The sequence below is a fragment of the Lepidochelys olivacea genome (assembly GCF_965140295.1).
Source record: "Lepidochelys olivacea isolate rLepOli2 genome assembly, chromosome: 14".
Taxonomy (NCBI): domain Eukaryota; kingdom Metazoa; phylum Chordata; order Testudines; family Cheloniidae; genus Lepidochelys; species Lepidochelys olivacea.
In genome coordinates, this window is record NC_140424.1 from 5,710,345 (window position 1) to 5,730,046 (window position 19,702).

At 43.3% G+C, this 19,702-nt stretch overlaps 1 protein-coding gene across 1 annotated transcript; it reads right to left on the reverse strand.

The window, feature by feature from the left end:
- Positions 1-5,725: 5,725 nt before the first annotated feature.
- KCNJ2 (potassium inwardly rectifying channel subfamily J member 2) lies at positions 5,726-12,934 on the reverse strand. The gene is made up of 2 exons (XM_084648546.1): positions 12,807-12,934; positions 5,726-7,536 (listed from the first exon to the last, which is right to left on the reverse strand). The coding sequence occupies exon 2, from the start codon at positions 7,312-7,314 to the stop codon at positions 6,031-6,033; it is 1,284 nt and encodes a 427-aa protein (XP_084504672.1). The 5' UTR covers positions 7,315-7,536; positions 12,807-12,934; the 3' UTR covers positions 5,726-6,030.
- Between the last annotated feature and the right edge of the window lie 6,768 nt (positions 12,935-19,702).

A 19,702-nucleotide genomic window follows, 5' to 3' on the forward strand; every position in this document is an offset into this window, starting at 1 on the left:
ATAACTCTAGGAGCTCATGATTGAAATGAGAAGAAAAAGAAAAAAGTATTGTGAGATTCCCACTACAATCACGAGAGTTTGGAACACTGGTGCTGTTACTTCCACATTTCGTCTCTGAATGGGGCCTACAGAGTCTAACTTCATCTATGGGAGGCTGCACCGGTATAATGCAGGTAGAGAGACCAGAAGAGGGCAGCACAGTAAGAGAAGCAAATAACAGGAAGACAGGCTAAAGTGCCACTTAAAATAAGCCTCTCTGCACTTTGAGCCAGATTCTCAGCTAATGTATATCAGAATGTCTCCATTGTCTGGCTTTTCCACGTACACTTTCTGCTGACCAGTGCTGACAGTGGTGTGGATTAGCCATTTGGCCCTGTTTAAAAACAAAAACCATGGATATGTATGAGTTTCAAAGCATCACATAAACTAACTTTCTAAGGGACAGATTTTGGAAAGGGAAGCTGAATTTACAATGGGGTCCTTACAGAGGACAAGGTTCTGTCTTGAAGAATCATAGTAGAGATTCATTTATATACCATTAAGGACCCGTAAAAGCCAGAAATGCAGTGCAAAACTCAATTTGAAACTCTATACTGTGCTTGGACATTAATATATTTAAATCTTGATTATGTCGGCCTAATCTTCTTGAGCCGAGTAGGAGTTCTGCAGCGCTTATGCTGGCAATATTAGATAGTTTGTAAAATCTTCTACTTTTTCCAGCTCCTTGTATATGGAGGCACAAAACCTGAAATCTGTTTGCTCTTGTGTCTTTGTCAGTCATAGCATTATAGCAAAAACTAGAGGGTATCACTACAGTGGTGTGGATTAGCCATCCACTTGTACCATTGAATTTAAGTTTTCAAAGCCGTGTGGGGGCACACCTCTCAACCCTAAATGATCAAATGCAGGAAAGAGACTAGATCAGATCTTGTACCTTGCTTTACAAAAAATGGGCACATATTTTTGTCCCCACATCATAGACAGGAGAACTGCTGCATGGAGAATTGAAGCTACTTGCCCAAAGGCACATAGGGAGTTGAGGGACAGAGCCCAGAACAGAAGTCAGATTGAAGGACACACACACACAAAATGGTGCAAGAAGTGCGTCTGGGTCTTCAGCCTATTTATTAGAGGCAGAGATTCTATTCCCAGATACTCAAGCATAAATCCAGCTGACATCCAGAGGCACTACATAGGAGTATCCCGAGGACAGAATTTGGCCTATTGTGACATCAGGTTAATGATTCAGAATGATCTAAGAAGTTTATGATCATTAAACCAAGTCTGTTTGTAATAGAGGTAAATATGGAACACACCTTTGGGATGCTACATGGGCATTTGGAGTTGCGGCTCCCATTTTATTTTCAAATCCATGCCCAAACCTCACAGGAGGTCAGTTTATGCTCTGAGTGTCCATTTTCCCACCTGCTACGCTATATTGGTGAATGCATACACACTTTTTTCAAGGCCCCTTGTAATCCGTTATCTCATCACCATTTTGATTGATGTGATCTCTATTTTGTGTACAAACACTTTGTACTTAAGAGAAGAAGGATGGTCACATGCAATGCTTAATTTGTGCCGGGGTTTGCCAGGGCCGAGCCCTGGCACCTCTAGAGCTGGCAGTTCATAGCCCCAGCACCCCTGGGCTTGCTGCATCAATTGTGAAAGTAAAAAAAATTGCTTGAGCCCCAGCACCTCTTTCATTACAACTTAAGCACCGATCATGTGGTTAAGGCTCTGGAGTAGGACTCCGAAGGCCTGGGTTTAATTCTCAGTTCTACCACAGTCTTCCTGTGTGACTTTAAGAAAGTCACTTAATCACTCTGGGGCAGATCCTCAACTGGTGTAAATTGCCAGAGGAGACAATGAGGCTCTGTGCCTCAGGCCCTAATCTGCAAACTGAGAACAATATCACCTTTCCTCCTACCCTTCGTCTACTAATATTACAAGCTTTTGAGGAAAGGGGCTGTCTCTTAACATGTGTTACCGTGGGAGGCACTTCACAGGGACCCCTATCTTGGCTGCAGGCATTACTACAGTACAGTTAAAGAGTGATGTTCTGACCCACCCTCCGCACACAGAAGATACAGACAGAAGATTGTTGGGTTTTTTTATTATTATTATTATTTAGAAATAATAAAATAAGACATAATATATAAAAATCTGTACAATCCATGATTTGTGCAGTACATGAGGAAGACTTTGATACAAAAAGGCTGCAAACAGGAAAATAGTAATGGACAATTGTCAAATGTCTCGATTGTTCATCTTACAACAGCTGCAGACCAAGAGTCATTGTAAAATAAATTTCTGGTTGGCGGTGGGATGGCAACCCTGCAGCACCCTTCTGCCTTAAAATGGTCAAGAGCAGCCATAGTTTAAAGACATTACAGTACTTCTTGGTTTTACCTTGTAATCCAATATGGAAAAAAAAAAAAGGACCTAAGAGACCAGATAAAAACATACAAACCCTTTGTCTTTGCCAAAAGAGAACAAGTGCTAAGTTAACACCACAGAAATTTACCATGATTGGGAGAATGTATCATTAAACACAACTAAAATGTAGTGATTTCCACCCTTGCTACTTATCCAAAAAACAAGTTGCACCTAAGAGACAGAGAGAAACAACATAGCCCACCTGTCTCACAAATGCCTTTTGTCATTGTAGGCAGTATTATGTTCAGACATTAAGTCTTATTCAAGTATTTTCAGGGAAGGGCAGAAATAACTAAATCCTCCCCGACTCCCCAAGCAAAATACATAAAACCACCTGTGCCAGACACTAAAGACATTGAGCCAACTTCATCCTTGGGGTCATGCCATAGACTAAGGGCTAGATCCAAAACTTTTAAAGCCAATGGAAAGACTCCCATCTGCTTCAATAGGCATTTGGATCAGGCCATAAATGAGGGATTAATTTGGCCCAGTATCACTAAGTATGAATGCTGTCAGTCACTATGCATGCCTTTAAAAAAAAAAAGAATTAACCAACCCTACAATAGTCAGACCTGTATTGGGCTTACCAAGGCGTGTTCAGAAATGTATTTAAACCATTTGAGATATGAACAAGGGGTGGGGAGGGTACCATGAAATATACATTGCAGGTCAGGTCTCTTTCCTAGCAGCTTTCACAAGCCAGAGGCTGAGTGCACATCTGTAAAGCTAGATTCAGTCGGTAGAGACAAAGGGTTATTTAAAAATAAAATAAATCCAGCAGAGAGTGCAATGAATTACCTAAGTATCCACTCTCAACAAGACTAGCAATCTGAAAGCTTGTAACTTTTAAAAATGCCAGTAACTAGAAAATATTTTCAAATTAAAAGTCCATGCTTAAATAAATAACAGAAGTTCATAGCATTAGGAACCCTATAAGGCTTGCAAGTATTTGCTAAAACAATGCTAACCGGTAGCATCTAGGTACGAGCTAGCAGAAACTGCTGAACTGAATTTATACTTTCTATGGATTTATTTAATTTTTCATTTTTCTTCTTCTCCTTTACAGACTTCTATTTACATTTGGCTTTAAATATGAAAATACTTGATAAACTTTATAAAATGTACATTTAAAAACCATTTCTGAAAAACCGTGACTCGAAAAACCTGTACACCAGAAATTTCAGATTTTTTTCCTTTTTGTTTTTGTTTTGTTTATTTTTTCTTAAAGAAACAAACTGAAGCTTTTTATTTTCCCTTATCTCCTGTCCCTTGCTCTGATTTTTCAAGTCTCCTAAGTGGGGCACTGTGTATTTTGGAGTGATCTAATTGGGGAAAAGGTTCCCTTTTCTCCATCTCATTCCCCCATTTCCTCCCTCCCTCATTGCATCTTCATTTGTTTTACATTTCACTGAAGACTCTTTGGTTTAGTTGTTTTCCTTTACAAGAATATCATGATAGCAGCACAAGTAGCATTCACTGGCTATGACCCAGAACTGTGTTCAAGTTGCCGTGTGGGTTTAATTCCCTTTTCCCCTCCTCCCCCCCATAAATAGTTTTAGAACTTGTATTTAAATAACATCTGCCCTCTTTAGTATATCCAGAGCTACCTTTACAATGTAAAATTTCCACAGTTTTAGAACCCACCTACTCAGGTTACTGTAAATACCATCTTATCAGAAACCACCATCTCATTGCAGGCATTTCCTTCAGGCAGGGCTGTAAGGGGCCAGAGGCCTTCACAGATATCCATTTGCAGAAGACATTAGACCTAGAACAAGCTGTTTTTTAATGGCATACAGTGATCCAATACTGTAAAAGAGTTGACTAGGATCTATTGTCCCCACCACCACCACCATTACCTATTCCTTGAGGAAGATTCAGAGGCAAGGAACCTCCAAGTACAGCTAATGTATATGCTTGATCGTAGAGGCACAGAAAACATTAAAGCATTCTTGGCAAGGGGGCCAAAATACCATTCGAGCCATGATTTTACAAAAGGTCTCAAGACTTGATGTCATAGTTCATCCACGGATAGCTCAGTCGAAGTTTACAGGTAAAAAGGAGGTGGGAGAGGGAACTCTTTTACAGTATTATCTGCAAATAATCCTTTTTCAAATGATCCAGAGCACACTATTATATCTGGGCTGACACCCGTGTCCTGCCAAAGGGAAGCATTTTCCCAAAACATTCACATCCCTCTGCTCTTTCAGATTGCTCTGTTACAACTTCCCTCCCTTCCGCCCCCCCCCCCCCCCCCAGGGATTTACGTGTTGCTCAGCTCACCTACACCCAAATGCCTGCTCCAGCCGAGTTAGCCTAGAGCAGATCAGCAGCTTTGCATGTCTCTAGCCTAGTTTAACTGGAAATGTAATGACCGCCTGCAGCATGTCTGATGGCTCAGTTCTCAGAACGCTGGGTCAGCTCTAAAAGGGCCCTCTAAGTTCTAGAAGCAGTTTTGGAATGTGTGTAGAATAACACTTGACCTTCTGCAGTAGCCCTGCTGGTGTTTTGCTAACAGGAAAGAACAGATGTTTGCTTCCCCCCCCCCGCGCCCGCCCCCCCGCCCCCCGTTGCTTTCCTTCTTATAAAAAGAAAGAGAGGGAGCTCGTTTTCCCATAGAGGGGGGAAAATGTCTTGCTTACTTAGATCTGAGTCTTACACTCTATTTTCTGAATAAGGTGCGAAATGAGGCCCTTTAAAAAGAAGTCTGAGGTTCAAATTTTGTTTGTTTAAAGCAGCCTGTTTCATTTAAATAAACTCCACTGTGCAAAACTGTGCATTTTCTTTGGTATCCATTTAGGTAGTTTTAACTTAATTTTTAGATAGAGAATTAAACTCTATCAGCCCCCTCCCATCCCCGCTCCTGGAATTTTTTTTTTCCTGGAGGCTACCAATTGGCCTGATGTTACATAATGCCCCTTATGTAACTGAAAAGAGAAAGAAATTGATTCTAGCTATCAAACTACTGGCCTCAAAAGAAGTTCAGACTATATGGCCGTATTGGCCTCTTTGAAGTGTGATCACGAGCTTTTCAACCCACAAAGTTCAATGCTGACATTTTTTAAAAAAAAATTACACAAAAGAAAAAGAAAAAACTACATGGCCACAAAAAAATTACAATTTGTGTCAATGTAGTTAGCAGCAGCTTTCTTAAAATAATAATAATAACAACAACAACAATAATAATAATAAGGCAGATTCATGCCTTTGTTATGCCATTAAAAACATTCTTGTTCCCTAAAGAGAAGCATTCTGGAAAAAGTTGAAAAAAAAAAAATAACCCAACCAAAGCTCGCCTGCAAGTTCAAGTTTTGTAAAAAAATATATACATAATTTATTCTACAATATATATGTGCCTTCTGATCATGCTTAGACATTGTTTAGTGCTTCGTGTTTAGAGTTCATTTTCAGCTCTCTCTCCTGTAAAGACAGCCCTAAAACTGGCTTAGATTCCTCAGGACCACTTGTCTTCACGCCTTTCTTCAACAGTACCATCATCTGAAAACTGCTTTGGGCCAACTCTCAGCTCATTGTGCCTTTGACCGACATTTTTCTTTTAAACCAAAAGATAACAGAGAAAAAGTCAGTCAGTCATATTTCCGATTCCCGCCTTAATGGCCTAGGTTCTAGTGGCACCCCAGCTTGGTTATGATGGTCCATGTCTGGGAGGGTGTCCGTGCTCATGCTTTCAGGCACCCCATTGTCACTCTCGTCCTCTTCTTTGCTGGTGAGGGCCACTTCATTCTCGTAGCAAAAGGAATTTGCATTCGAGAGAATGTATTTCTTTTCTGCTAAGTCTCTGGCACTACAAAGTGGCGTGTTGGGCACTTCGTACGTTTTGTGGAACCTAGAGTAGTCCACTTTATAGTAGTTTTTCTCTTCGAAGAGCACAGGCTCATAACGGTGGCCCCAGAGGATTTCATTTGCCAGATATGAACTACGGCACTGGGTAGTCATGGCGGTAGCTTCCACCATGCCCTCTAATATTACTACAATTTCAAAGTCTGCATTGTCCATGTCTTGCTTACTGTAGTCATACAAGGGACTTTGTTCATCTATTTCATGGACTATTGTAATTGGGGACACCAGGAATATGCGGTCTATCCCACTGTCAAACCCAACGTTGATGTCTATTTGGTCCAAAGGGATGTATTCTCCTTCGGAGGTGACCCTGGATTTAAGGAGCTGGGCTCTCACATGTGCCTCAACCAAATGGCTTTTCCGTAGGTTTCCAACGCGCCACATTAAGCACAGCTTCCCATCCCTCAGGCCCACAACAGCATTGTGGCTGAAGACTAGAGTTTCGTTTCTCTTTTTTGGTTTAGCCATCTTTGCCATGACAGCCCCAATGATGAAGGCATCAATGATGCAGCCTACAATAGACTGGAAAACCACCATGAATACTGCGATGGGGCACTCGTCCGTGACACACCTAAAACCATACCCAATTGTTGTCTGGGTTTCGATGGAGAAGAGGAAGGCTGCAGTGAAGCTGTTCACATTGGAGACACAAGGTTTGTAGTTTGCTGGCTCCTCCAGATCCCCATGCAACAGAGCAATCAGCCAAAACACACAGCCAAAAAAAAGCCATGAAAGAATGAAAGCCAGGCAGAAGATAACTAGCATCCACCTCCAGCGAATATCCACGCAGGTGGTAAAGATGTCTGCCAGGTAACGTTGTCCTTTCTCACCCACATTAATGAATTGGACATTGCAGTGTCCATCTTTCTTGACGAAGCGACTCCTGCACTGCTGCCTAGTGTGTACCTTGCTCTTCCCGTTCCCGAAGCCATTGGCAACTGCCATGGTTGCCAGCTTCATGCCATCCTCTTCTGAGGAAACGATGCTATAGCGGTTGGTTCGCACGCTGCCCATCACTACTGCTGTGGACTGAGGTGCTTCTGCTTTAGAAAACAGTCTGAGTTTCTGCAAAACCCTTTGGAGAAACAGTTTTGAAAGTTCTAGAGGAACACACACACAGGAAAAAATAAAAGGACTAGGTTGGAGTTTCCGACAACCCCTGGCTCTACCAAGGAGAGTCTGCTGACATGCAGAGTTAGCTTAGCAATTGAACATCCGTCATAGAGAGCACATGGTCTGCAAGAGAAAGACACACTGCATATTAGAACTCAATGGGACAGAACACTGAATCAAAGCTATATAAAGACCCCAGCCTCCAAATCCATATGGTTCGTTTTTCAATCTATTCACTTCTATTCATGGAATTGTCCTGAGGCACAGAGATTCTCTGTTTATGGATCGACAAAACTGACATCATTAATACAAAGAAGTCATCACTCTTTCCATAGCAAGCACTAAAGTGAACAGGTCTTAAAGAAATATTCACTTAAAAGCAGGAAATACACGTATCTGTCTAGCACATACACCTGCACCTTTGGTGGTTTACTTGGGAATGGTGAATTAGCTTTAACACATGCATGTCTGTTCAAGTCTCAAAGTTGATTTACAATGACATAGAAGTCTGTGTCTCAGGGTCTATTCCAGCCAAGATACAGGTGTGTGTTAATTAAAAGGAACAAGTGCATTATGAGGATTAAATGCTCCTTGGGCCAAATTTCGCTCTAGTGATACTCCACTAACTACCATTAAATTACAGTTGTGCAGAATTTAGCCCTTTACTAGTCCATTCAAGCAAAAGTCATGCATTCATTCTTTGCCAGCAATAGGAATAAAGCCATACAGACTATGTTGGCAACTATTTAAACCAAAGCTACAGCAATTTGATGGGATCCATACAATCATTAAATTCACAGTAGGAAATCATCACACAAACCACATGAGGCCTCATCCTGCTCCGGCTGAAGTTATTGATAAATGGCTTTAACAGAAGCAGGATTGGCCTAACATCTCTGTGGTGCCTTTGATGGTGGGTACAAGGCACTTTCGTCTCTGGAGATAAAGGGGATTCCACCCCAAAAAGGAGAACGGTCCTGAGTTTCCCTTGTGTCTTGAATATCAGTAGTTAGGGCTTAGCCTAGTGGATACAAGATGTGTTTGCTGAGACTGGAGGGCACCAAATTCATTTCATGGAAGTCTAGCTTAGACCCAGTGTTTGCTTTTAACAAGCACATCATCCATTAAGTCATCACCCATTGTATTGGAGGAGATTTAATTGAAATACTGCAGAGGAGGCAAAATGCATGAATTGTAATAATCCCCCCTACACACACACGGCCAACGGGGGAAAGAAAGTCATAACTGATTTTAAAATAATGAGGATTTTAAGATAATGTCTGTTGTGGGTTTGCCACAGCAGGAGATCTAAGTACGAATCACATTAGTGGAAGAGTGCACTAAAATGTCTTTTGTTAACGGATATTAACAAAATTAATCCGACTCAATTCTAAAACCTGACACAATTGTGTCAGCCAAAGAAAAAGACTTCTGCATGTGAAATAGTTTGCACACACTCTAGCTGTTCTTCCTGACCTGGGTAGAGCAAGGTTAAAAAGTCATACTGTAGATAGGAACGTCCCCTGGTCCAATAACAGGGTTAAAACCTAGACAGATTTGGAATCTCTAGAGTTCAGCATATGATCTCTTAATTCCTCCGTCCCCTACATCTTTCAGCTGCATCACAAGGACACAGGTAAGCAGATGTGTGTAAGAAAACAGCAGGTAACAAGCAAAAAGAATAAGTGATCTTTACAGATGTGCATAAGACATTTCTTCCTGAAGAGCTACTTCATGGTTTGCTTTAAATGCACACACACTTCAAATTACTCTACAAGAAATGTGGCCCAACACATATTTCCTGAGATTAGTCATCTGTGACTCCTGCAGTGCGTGATACATTTTGGCAGCTTTCAACTTTTAAAATACCCAGTTTGAATGTAGCTTTCATATTAATGTATAAAGATGATATGATGCTGTTAAACTTACACCTGTCTGAATATTTTGTTTGCATTGTGTAAAGTTCCCTTTGTATTTTTGGGGGTGGGGGGGGGGGGGAAGGAAGGGTGAGAAGAATAGAGATTTTCATTCCTGCCAATATATAGCTCTCTAAAGCGATGGAATGCTTCTAACATTCAGTTTGAGATATTTTCTGTTGTATTTGGTTTTAGATGCATTTTCAAGCCAAGTGGGAAAGCCAAATTACTATTTATATGTTCCATGAAAAAGAACAGCTCATTGCAAAATCATTGCATTGGTTTGCAGATTAATCACTTTTATAAACCACATCCTAAAATCATGATCATGTTGAACTTCCCTGTTCCAAGCAGGTTTTGCTCCAAGTTGATGGACATATATAGCCTTAGAACTAATTTAGTCATTTTTCTGCATTGTCTCTTGGATTTCAAGGGAGGAAGGGTCTGGGGAAGGGACAGCTGTGAAATCTGAGGGACCTAAAAGTGCAACTACATACCAAAAAAAAAATATTTTTTTTGACCCCAAGACATTTGTTTGAATTCCACAAATCACTGAAACCACAATGCCAGGTTCCTACAAATATCTTGCCATATTTAGAATCCTGGAAATAGCGATATGACAATGGTAGGTGCCTATTTCCATTGCTAATTGTCACCTACTGTACATCTGCATGGTATTATTAGTTAGAATCATAGAATATCAGGGTTGGGAGGGACCTCAGGAGGTCATCTAGTCCAACCCCCTGCTCAAAGCAGGACCAATCCCCAATTTTACCCCAGATCCCTAAATGGCCCCTGCAAGGATTGAACTCACAACCCTGGGTTTAGCAGGCTAATGCTCAAGCCACTGAGCTATCCCTCCCCCTATTAATAGTTATGTCACTGCACGTGTTATGCCTTTGGAAGCAAAAACTGCTCCGACTTTGGCTTAAACGTTCCTGACACACTGTAATGCAGCCTTGAGGGGATCTCTTTCCTGTGTTTATAGACTTTCTGGATGTTTAGACAACAAAACTCTGGCACATGCCACATATTACAGTGCTGGTCATAGGATAGCTGTCTACTGTCTTTTAACACAAATTGCCTCTCATCCTTGTGTGTGTGCTTTGAGTAGCTAGGATATGTGCGGGGGGGGGGGGGGGAATTTGTAACACTTCAACAGTCAGACTCACAGCTCGTGAAACACAATGGGCCTGATCCTGCCCCCAGTCAAGAAGGTGGCAAAATTTCCATGACTTCAAGGATCAGGACCTGTAAATATGTGGATGGGGGGGAAAAAAAATCAATAGATCCACCAGTGTTGGGATCTGAACTTTGTGTATCCTAAACTCTTCCAGTTGGCTGCAGTGGGAGTTTGGGGACTGCAAGGAATACAGGGTCAGGTCTTATACAAAAAGTGTGCACAAAGCTAAAAATGCACAGACCTGGGCTAAAAATCTAATATTATGCCTTACGTTGATAATCCACCTGCTGCTCAGTGGTAATGCAAGTTTAATTTTTCCAAACATTCTCTTGTTATCACTGAGGGGACCAAACCTACAACCCTCACTTGGTGGGGCGGGTTGTCTGTAGTATTGGGCCCATTGCATAATGACATCTAGTCAGACATAAACTAAATTATCTTATTTTATTCACCCCATTATCTCTCTACAGAAAAACAACACCATTTTCACTGTACAGAAGTATTGAAACCAGTTGCTGGTACGTGCACAGATTCACTACAGTGAGGTAGATCAGAATTTCAAGTATTGCAACGGGAGGCTTGAAAAAGGGGGAATAGAAGGGGACTTCACTATTAATGAAGCATTCCAGGACAAACACTGATTCAAGAACAATAGAATCTCTAAGAGCCCACAAAGAAAAATAATTACATCGATGTCTGTAATTTGCACTGATCGAGTGGAAGCGGAACGTGCAGGAGGGCTTCAGACTGATCAGAGATAGAGATGATACAAGAGTTGAGAGAGAGAGAGATTGCTAATGAGCGATCCGGGCAGTTATTCCCAAGCTGACGCCACATTACCCTGCTTTGTGTGTGCAGGGCACATGTTGCTAAGTGAGCACAACTGCTACCTTCCTCCCTCTTCAGTAAACAGAACACAAGAGCGGTCTGCCAAGATATATAGCAAAACCAAAAGTCCATGCTCTCTTATTTTATTGGTCAGAGATCTTCAGGTGTAAAGGCTCAGTGACCTTTCCCCAGTCCTATATATTATTTAAAAGTTATTAGCCCAGACTCTCCTCATTTCCCTACTTGCTTTGGTTAGGGGATTTGAGGCATATTACATATTAAAGGCTAAGCTAGCTTGGATCATGACAGATTTTCTTTAATAAAACAATGAAGACATTAGAGAAAAGAAAAGTAGGTGATATAGGAAAAATGTACGGAGAAAAAGGGGAAAGAGAAGTGGCACTGTCATCCGAGATCCTGCTCTTTTGCAGATCTCAGGATATTTCTAGATGATGACAAAGTAACTACAAATGAAATATTCATCACCGGGGGTGTTGTTGATGTGCTGGCCAGCAGGGTGGAAAAGCAAACAAGTGTAAAGGTAAGGCAGAGAACACAAAAAAGAATACAGCCTGATGAGCAGAGATGTGGCAGTGAACACATCTTTGTTAATACCCAGCATAGACTTTCAGTATGTTCTGCAACTACTGTCTACAATCTCCAAAGTGCAAGTGAAGCACTTGCCTGGTTAAAATGGAAAAGCTCATACAATACAGCCATAAAGAAGTCTGCCATTTCCTATATGTATTTTTTTTTAAACTGTCATGAATCAAGTTAAAATGACGCAATCTCTCCACAGTCACTCAAACCACAATGGCTTTTTTTTTTTTTTTTACTTCTTCTTTTTGCCAGACCCATTAGGAAAGAATTCCACAAGTTCCTTTGATGCATCTTCCATAGACTACAGTCGATTTGCAGTGTTATGAATAAATGTCACGGTGTTGTGCAAGAGGTGAGAGAACATCAATTTTTTTTAAAAAATGAATCTAAACTGTAATTCTGTATGCTTTGATCCCTTCCCTCTCTTTTAGAATCCCTGAAATACTAGGCAAAAAGAAAAGGATGCACAGGGCAGAGGAACGGAGAGTTTTCATGCTAACTTCCAATCCTCCCCCAAAATACAATATCCTTCACTGGCAGCTGGTGCCTGGAAAGAAATGAGCACAAACAGATGCTCAAGTGTTCCAAGCATACCTAGCTAATTATTTGCGCTAGTGAGATTAATTAGACTGTTTGCATGGTGTATGAGAAAGGGTAAAGCTCTCCCTTCATGTGACTATGCAGAAAAGTGCAATCAATAAACCTGACAGTAAAGCACATACATATAGACTGATCCCCCCCCCCCCGCCCGCCCGCCCGCCTCCGTCCCCCCTTAAGGCACAGACATTCGAGGGTGGCATTTCAGAGGTGACCGTGCTGCCGACTTCACTACAGAAATAGGTAGGTTCAAATAAAGCGCTCCTTACCTGTTAGTGGATTTAAACTGGGGATGTAGATACATAAAAGAGCGTAAGATCCAGTGGCTAGGGGGGAATCAGCAAACCAATCCCACGCTCCCTACCCCGCTGCACCGTTTGCAACTCAAACACTTCACGGGCTACTGCCTCCCTTTTGAGGGCGGCCATGTGATTTTTAACACCGGCTCGGCAGGCTCCGCCCTCCGGGGCTGCCCCAGACCAATGGGAGAAGGGAGGCCGGCCCAGCCTTGGCTGGGTCTCCGCTGGCGCGCCCGGCTCTGCCCAGAGCGAGGGATTCCCGGAGCGGGGGCGCCCGGGCTGATGGTGCTGCGCCGAGGCGTTTGCGGCGAGCGCCGAGCCTTGCGCTGCCCCCCGGCCGGCGCGCAGCGGGGACCGGCTCGCCCCCGGCCCCGCGGCGGGTGGCACCTGGCGGGCAGCAGCGGCTGGAACTCGCTGCCCCAGGCTGGGGCGCGGGTCTCCTGCCCCCGCGCCTCCGGCAGCCCCAGGGGGCCCCTCGCCCCGCCGCGGGGCTGCCCCGTGGCGCGCTCCGATCCGTCCCCGAGTGAGCCCCCGGGGGCGCTGCCGTGCCAGGAGGGAGAGCAGCCCGGAGCCCCTGGCCCCTTGTGGGGGCGAGGGGGGTGCAGGGGGAGGACGCACCTTGCAAGGGAAGAGGAGGGAGTGCGGGCCGGGGGGGGGGGGATGTGCCGGTTCTTGGGGGAGGAGGAGGCTTTTCAGGAGCTGGAGAGACTAAAGGAGGAGTGGGGGGCAGAGAAAGTGAGGAAGGGGTTTGAGGGGGGGGTTGGAGGGGATAGGGCGAGTGGGGGCAGCCTGGAGAGGAGAGGGATCTGGGGGGGAGTGGGTTATGAAGGGAGGGAGAGAGGCAGATCACAGGGCCCTGTTGGTGCAATGTCGGGTGATCATTCCCTCCAAATGCAATAGCCAGGCGCTGTATGGACAGCTGGTCTGCGAGTTGGCCTTGAGGCAGATCTCGATTTATATCCGGTGCAAATGAGAACATGCTGTCCAGGGGTATGTCTACACTGCACAGTGAGCTCAGGTTCCAACTCAGGTTTGAGCCCCAGCCCGCCTTCCGCCCACATACAAATTGGGCTGATGCGGGTCAGCAAGCACTCAGGACCTAGGATCCTGCTATGGGGGTGGGTCAGAGCCCAAGTCCTGTTGTGACTTGGGTCTGAGCCCTGCCATTTTGCAGTGTGAATGCAGATCGAGCCATAGACCCGAGACAAAAGATCTGCATGGTGCAGTATGGACACATTAACACAACTGTGAGGCCTGGGTCTAGCAATTGTAAACCCAGGTTTACAACACCGCGTGGACTCTCAAGTGCAGGCATGGAAAGACTGAGTCCAGAAGTCCGGGTCCCATAGACCTAGGTTTATCATAGTGTAGAAATATGCTATGCTTCCAGCCTGGCTGGCAGTAAAACCCTTCCCAGATTAATTCCTAGGCTGAAGGGCACTGGCTCTCGTGCTCTTCGACTGGACCCGAGAGTATCATTATTATTTGTATTGCTCCAGTCATAGCCTGGGACGTCATTGTACTAAGTTATAGCAACACAAAACAGAAAAGACTCTCCATGCTAGAAATAGCAGGTGCATCAAACAGTGTGAGTAAAGATGTTAGTAAATTGTACACTTCAGATAGGGAGGGATTTCAGCCTCGGGCCTTGTCCCTCTGACTTCTTCCTGTGGGGCTTGACAGGAATAGAGAACACCTGTTAAACATATTGCCTGTGTCCATAAAGAAAGAAATCACATAACAGGGTGAGAAGTTAGAGAGACAAGGTGGGTGAGGCAATATATTTTATTGGACCAACATCTGTTGGTGAGAGAGACGTGTTTTCGAACCACACAGAGCTCTTCTTCAGGTCTAGGATATTACCTCACCTACCTTGTCTCGCTAATATCCTGGGGCTCATACAGCTAAATTACATACAACAGTGTTAGATATAACATATCAAAGCAACTTTCCTACGTGTATGGGAACCCTCAGGATTCATCTTCCGTTAAGAGCCATCCTGAGAAGAGGAAATTAATTTCCGTTTAATTTTTCTGGGAAATCTGCCAAACTTTATTGGGAAATCTGCCGGACGTTTTGGTCTGGTCAATCTAATCTCGCTTTCTTCAATACCCCCATCACTCTTAAAAACATAATAGCACTTAGATACAAGTCCCACGTAGTACTGAAAAAAGTCTTTTATTTCTATCTGCTGTAACAATGTCCAATATTTATTTATTTATGTTGATAGGTACCCTTTCTTAGTATTTCTAACCAGACACTCTAATCACCAGTGGTATAACTTTAAAAAGACATCACAAATATTACCCCAAATGCCACAATGCAATTCAGTATAACACTCCCAAAATGAGGTTTGCAAATAAAGGCTATTTTGGACCAACGGAGGAAGCAATGGTTGTTTCCCCATCACCGTAATAACTAGGCCTTACATACCACCTCTAGGAGATGGACCTGGGTGCTGTCCCACTATTTAAAAATATGCAAGTACCAAAAATTATTCCAAAATATTCTGCCATTCCTAAAGCTCCTTCGGTCCAAAATACCCAATAAAGAAAATGATGAAGAAGTGTTTGGACAAAATACCCAATCGGAATAAAATAAAAGGCTTTGTAATCATGATCTGAAGTATGCTGAACTCTGGCTGTGATGGACAGTCAGGAGGTGTTAGTTTCAGAGGCAGGTGCCCTCAGGAAGCTGAGTTCTTGGCACTAGCAGCTGAAATGCATCTGAGAGCCTCCTATGTTGTGATGGAAAAATATGGAAGAAAGCAGCCTGTTAAATGAAGGGGGTCACAGACCACATAGTGCTTTAGAGGCTTTAGAGATTATCACTAGCACCTTGAATTGCACCCAGGACTGAAATGGTAGCCATTGCAACATATGGTGAACAGGTGCTCTGAGCACTGAGGGCCGGATGTGCACAAGTCCATGGGGCCGGACGAGTTGCATCCGAGAGTGCTAAAGGAATTGGCGGCTGTGATTGCAGAGCCATTGGCCATTATCTTTGAAAACTCGTGGCGAACGGGGGAAGTCCCGGATGACTGGAAAAAGGCTAATGTAGTGCCAATCTTTAAAAAAGGGAAGAAGGAGGATCCTGGGAACTACAGGCCAGTCAGCCTCACCTCAGTCCCCAGAAAAATCATGGAGCAGGTCCTCAAAGAATCAATCCTGAAGCACTTACATGAGAGGAAAGTGATCAGGAACAGTCAGCATGGATTCACCAAGGGAAGGTCATGCCTGACTAATCTAATCGCCTTCTATGATGAGATTACTGGTTCTGTGGATGAAGGGAAAGCAGTGGATGTATTGTTTCTTGACTTTAGCAAAGCTTTTGACACGGTCTCCCACAGTATTCTTGTCAGCAAGTTAAAGAAGTATGGGCTGGATGAATGCACTATAAGGTGGGTAGAAAGTTGGCTAGATTGTCGGGCTCAACGGGTAGTGATCAATGGCTCCATGTCTAGTTGGCAGCCGGTGTCAAGTGGAGTGCCCCAGGGGTCGGTCCTGGGGCCGGTTTTGTTCAATGTCTTCATAAATGATCTGGAGGATGGTGTGGATTGCACTCTCAGCAAATTTGCGGATGATACTAAACTGGGAGGAGTGGTAGATACGCTGGAGGGCAGGGATAGGATACAGAGGGACCTAGACAAATTGGAGGATTGGGCCAAAAGAAATCTGATGAGGTTCAATAAGGATAAGTGCAGGGTCCTGCACTTAGGACGGAAGAACCCAATGCACAGCTACAGACTAGGGACCGAATGGCTAGGTAACAGTTCTGCAGAAAAGGACCTAGGGGTGACAGTGGACGAGAAGCTGGATATGAGTCAGCAGTGTGCCCTTGTTGCCAAGAAGGCCAGTGGCATTTTGGGATGTATAAGTAGGGGCATAGCGAGCAGATCGAGGGACGTGATCGTCCCCCTCTATTCGACATTGATGAGGCCTCATCTGGAGTACTGTGTCCAGTTTTGGGCCCCACACTACAAGAAGGATGTGGATAAATTGGAGAGAGTCCAGCGAAGGGCAACAAAAATGATTAGGGGTCTGGAACACATGACTTATGAGGAGAGGCTGAGGGAACTGGGATTGTTTAGTCTGCAGAAGAGAAGAATGAGGGGGGATTTGATAGCTGCTTTCAACTACCTGAGAGGTGGTTCCAGAGAGGATGGTTCTAGACTATTCTCAGTGGTAGAAGAGGACAGGACAAGGAGTAATGGTCTCAAGTTGCAGTGGGGAAGGTTTAGGTTGGATATTAGGAAAAACTTTTTCACTAGGAGGGTGGTGAAACACTGGAATGCGTTACCTAGGGAGGTGGTAGAATCTCCTTCCTTAGAAGTTTTTAAGGTCAGGCTTGACAAAGCCCTGGCTGGGATGATTTAATTGGGGATTGGTCCTGCTTTGAGCAGGGGGTTGGACTAGATGACCTCCTGAGGTCCCTTCCAACCCTGATATTCTATGATTCTATGAGGGGCAAACAGATCCTTGCCCAGCAACTGGGCCATCTGCTGGTCTGATATGGGAGGAGTGGAGCTCTCCACACAAGGTAGCGTGTAGAACTATGGAGGTTATGCCATCCAATTGCTAGACTAGGTTCCCAGCATATGTGCCCCCACCCCCAAACTCCATGGAAGGGGTGCATGATCCATTCCTGCTCCCACTCACTAGGGTTGTAGCCATGATGTCAGCCTGGTTTAAGGAGCTTTTTGGAAATGTTTTACAAAAACCATCTCTCTTAGAGTCCAGGCTTTGCATAGGTCTCAGTTCATCGTGGAATGTTGTGATCATAGAATGAAATCGGGTTTATAATGCTAACACTGATAAAGCAGTAATCCTAGAGACTCTAACTTGTCCTACATTTATCTGTGTGAGTGCACTTTAAAAACTGCCGCACACACTTACCACTTCCACTGTTATTTGTGATATCTGAAGTATTCTCTATTCTCAGAATGGGGAAGTACCACAGATATTACAACAACCAGTAAAATAGTCAAATTTGGTGAATGGAAGTTTTAAAAATCCTCACCCTACGTCTTTCTGTTTTTAGTTTATACAAGCTACACATTACATAGGGGTGAGAGGGAGAGACAGAACATAAGAATGGCCACAGGGGTCAGATCAATGGTCCATCTAGCCCAGTATCCTGTCTTCCGACAGTGACTGGTGCCAGATGCTTCAGAGGGAATGGACAGAACAGGACAATTTATCAAGTGATCCATCCCTTGTCATCTAGTCAGAGGCCTAGGGACATCCAGAACATGGAGTTGTGTCACTGACTATCTTGGCTAATAGTCATTGATGGACCTGTTCTCCATGACTTTATCTAATTCTTTTTTGAACCCAGTTATACTTTTGGCCTTCACAACTTCCCCTGGCAATGCTTTCCACAGGTTGACTATGTGTCGTGTAAAGAAGTACTTCCTTTTGTTTGTTTTAAACCTGCAGTCTACTAATTTCATTTGGAGATCCCTGGTTCTTGTGTTATGCAAAGGGGTGAAAAACATGTCCTAATTCACTTTCTCTACACCATTCATAATTTTATAGACCTCTCTCATATCCCCCACTTAGTCATCTCTCTTCTAAACGGAACAGTCCCAGTCTTCTTAATCGCTCCTCATAAGGAAGCTGTTCCATACTCCTGATCATTTTTGTAGCCCTTCTCTGTACTTTTTTCCAATTCAATTTTTTTTTTGAGACGGGGCAACCAGAACTCCACATAGTATTCAAGGTCGTGGGTATACCATAAATTTATATAGAGGCATTATGATATTTTCTGTCCTATTAGCGATCCCTTTCCTAAGGGTTCCTAATATTCTGTTCGCTTTTTTGACGGCGACTGCACATTGAGCAGATGTTTTCAGAGAACTATCCACAGTGACTCCAAAGTCTCTTTCTTGAGTGGTAACAGCTAATTTTGGCCCCATCCTTTTGTATGTATAATTGGGATTATTTGTTCCAATGTGCATTTCTTTGCATTTATCACCTTTGAATTTCATCTGCCATTTTCTTGCTGAGGCACCCAGTTTTGTGAGATCCCTTTGCAACTCTTCACAGTCAGCTTTGGACTGAACTATCTTGAGTAATTTGGTATCATCTGAAAACTTTGCCACCTCATTGATTAACCCTTTTCTAGATAATTATGAGTATGTGTATATGTCATGCAGATGTATATCTTATGAATCATAAAAACCTTGGGTCACTTTCTATCTAATAGTTCATTAATAAGAAAATAAGAAGTAGCCGCTCCATTAATTAGATACACATTTCCTTTGCATGATAAATCTAGTAAAAATCAAGTTGTCTAGTAAGAATAATTGATTTTAGTAATTTATTATGGTTTTGAAATAATTGAATATGGGTGATTAGAGAAAACCACTACCAAGCTTCTGCACCTATATTAGGATTGGGGAGGGGGGACCCTTATTAGTTCTCCAGAGTCCCTGTTTATTTTTATTACGAAAATAAGTATAACAGTTAAAACAGATTTCAGAGTAACAGCCGTGTTAGTCTGTATTCGCAAAAAGAAAAGGAGTACTTGTGGCACCTTAGAGACTAACCAATTTATTTGAGCATAAGCTTTCATGGGCTAGAACCCACTTCATCAAATGCATGGAGTGGAAAATACAGTAGCAGGTATATATATATACACAGTACATGAAAAGATGGGAGTTGCCTTACCAAGTCGGGGGGTCAGTCTAATGAGACAATTCAATTAACAGTAGAATACCAAGGGAGGAAAAATCACTTTTGTAGTGGTAATGACTAATTTTACCATACTAATTTCTCCCTACTGTTACTCACACCTTCTTGTCAACTGTTTGAAATGGGCCACCCTCATTACCACTACAAAAGTGATTTTTCCTCCTTTGGTAT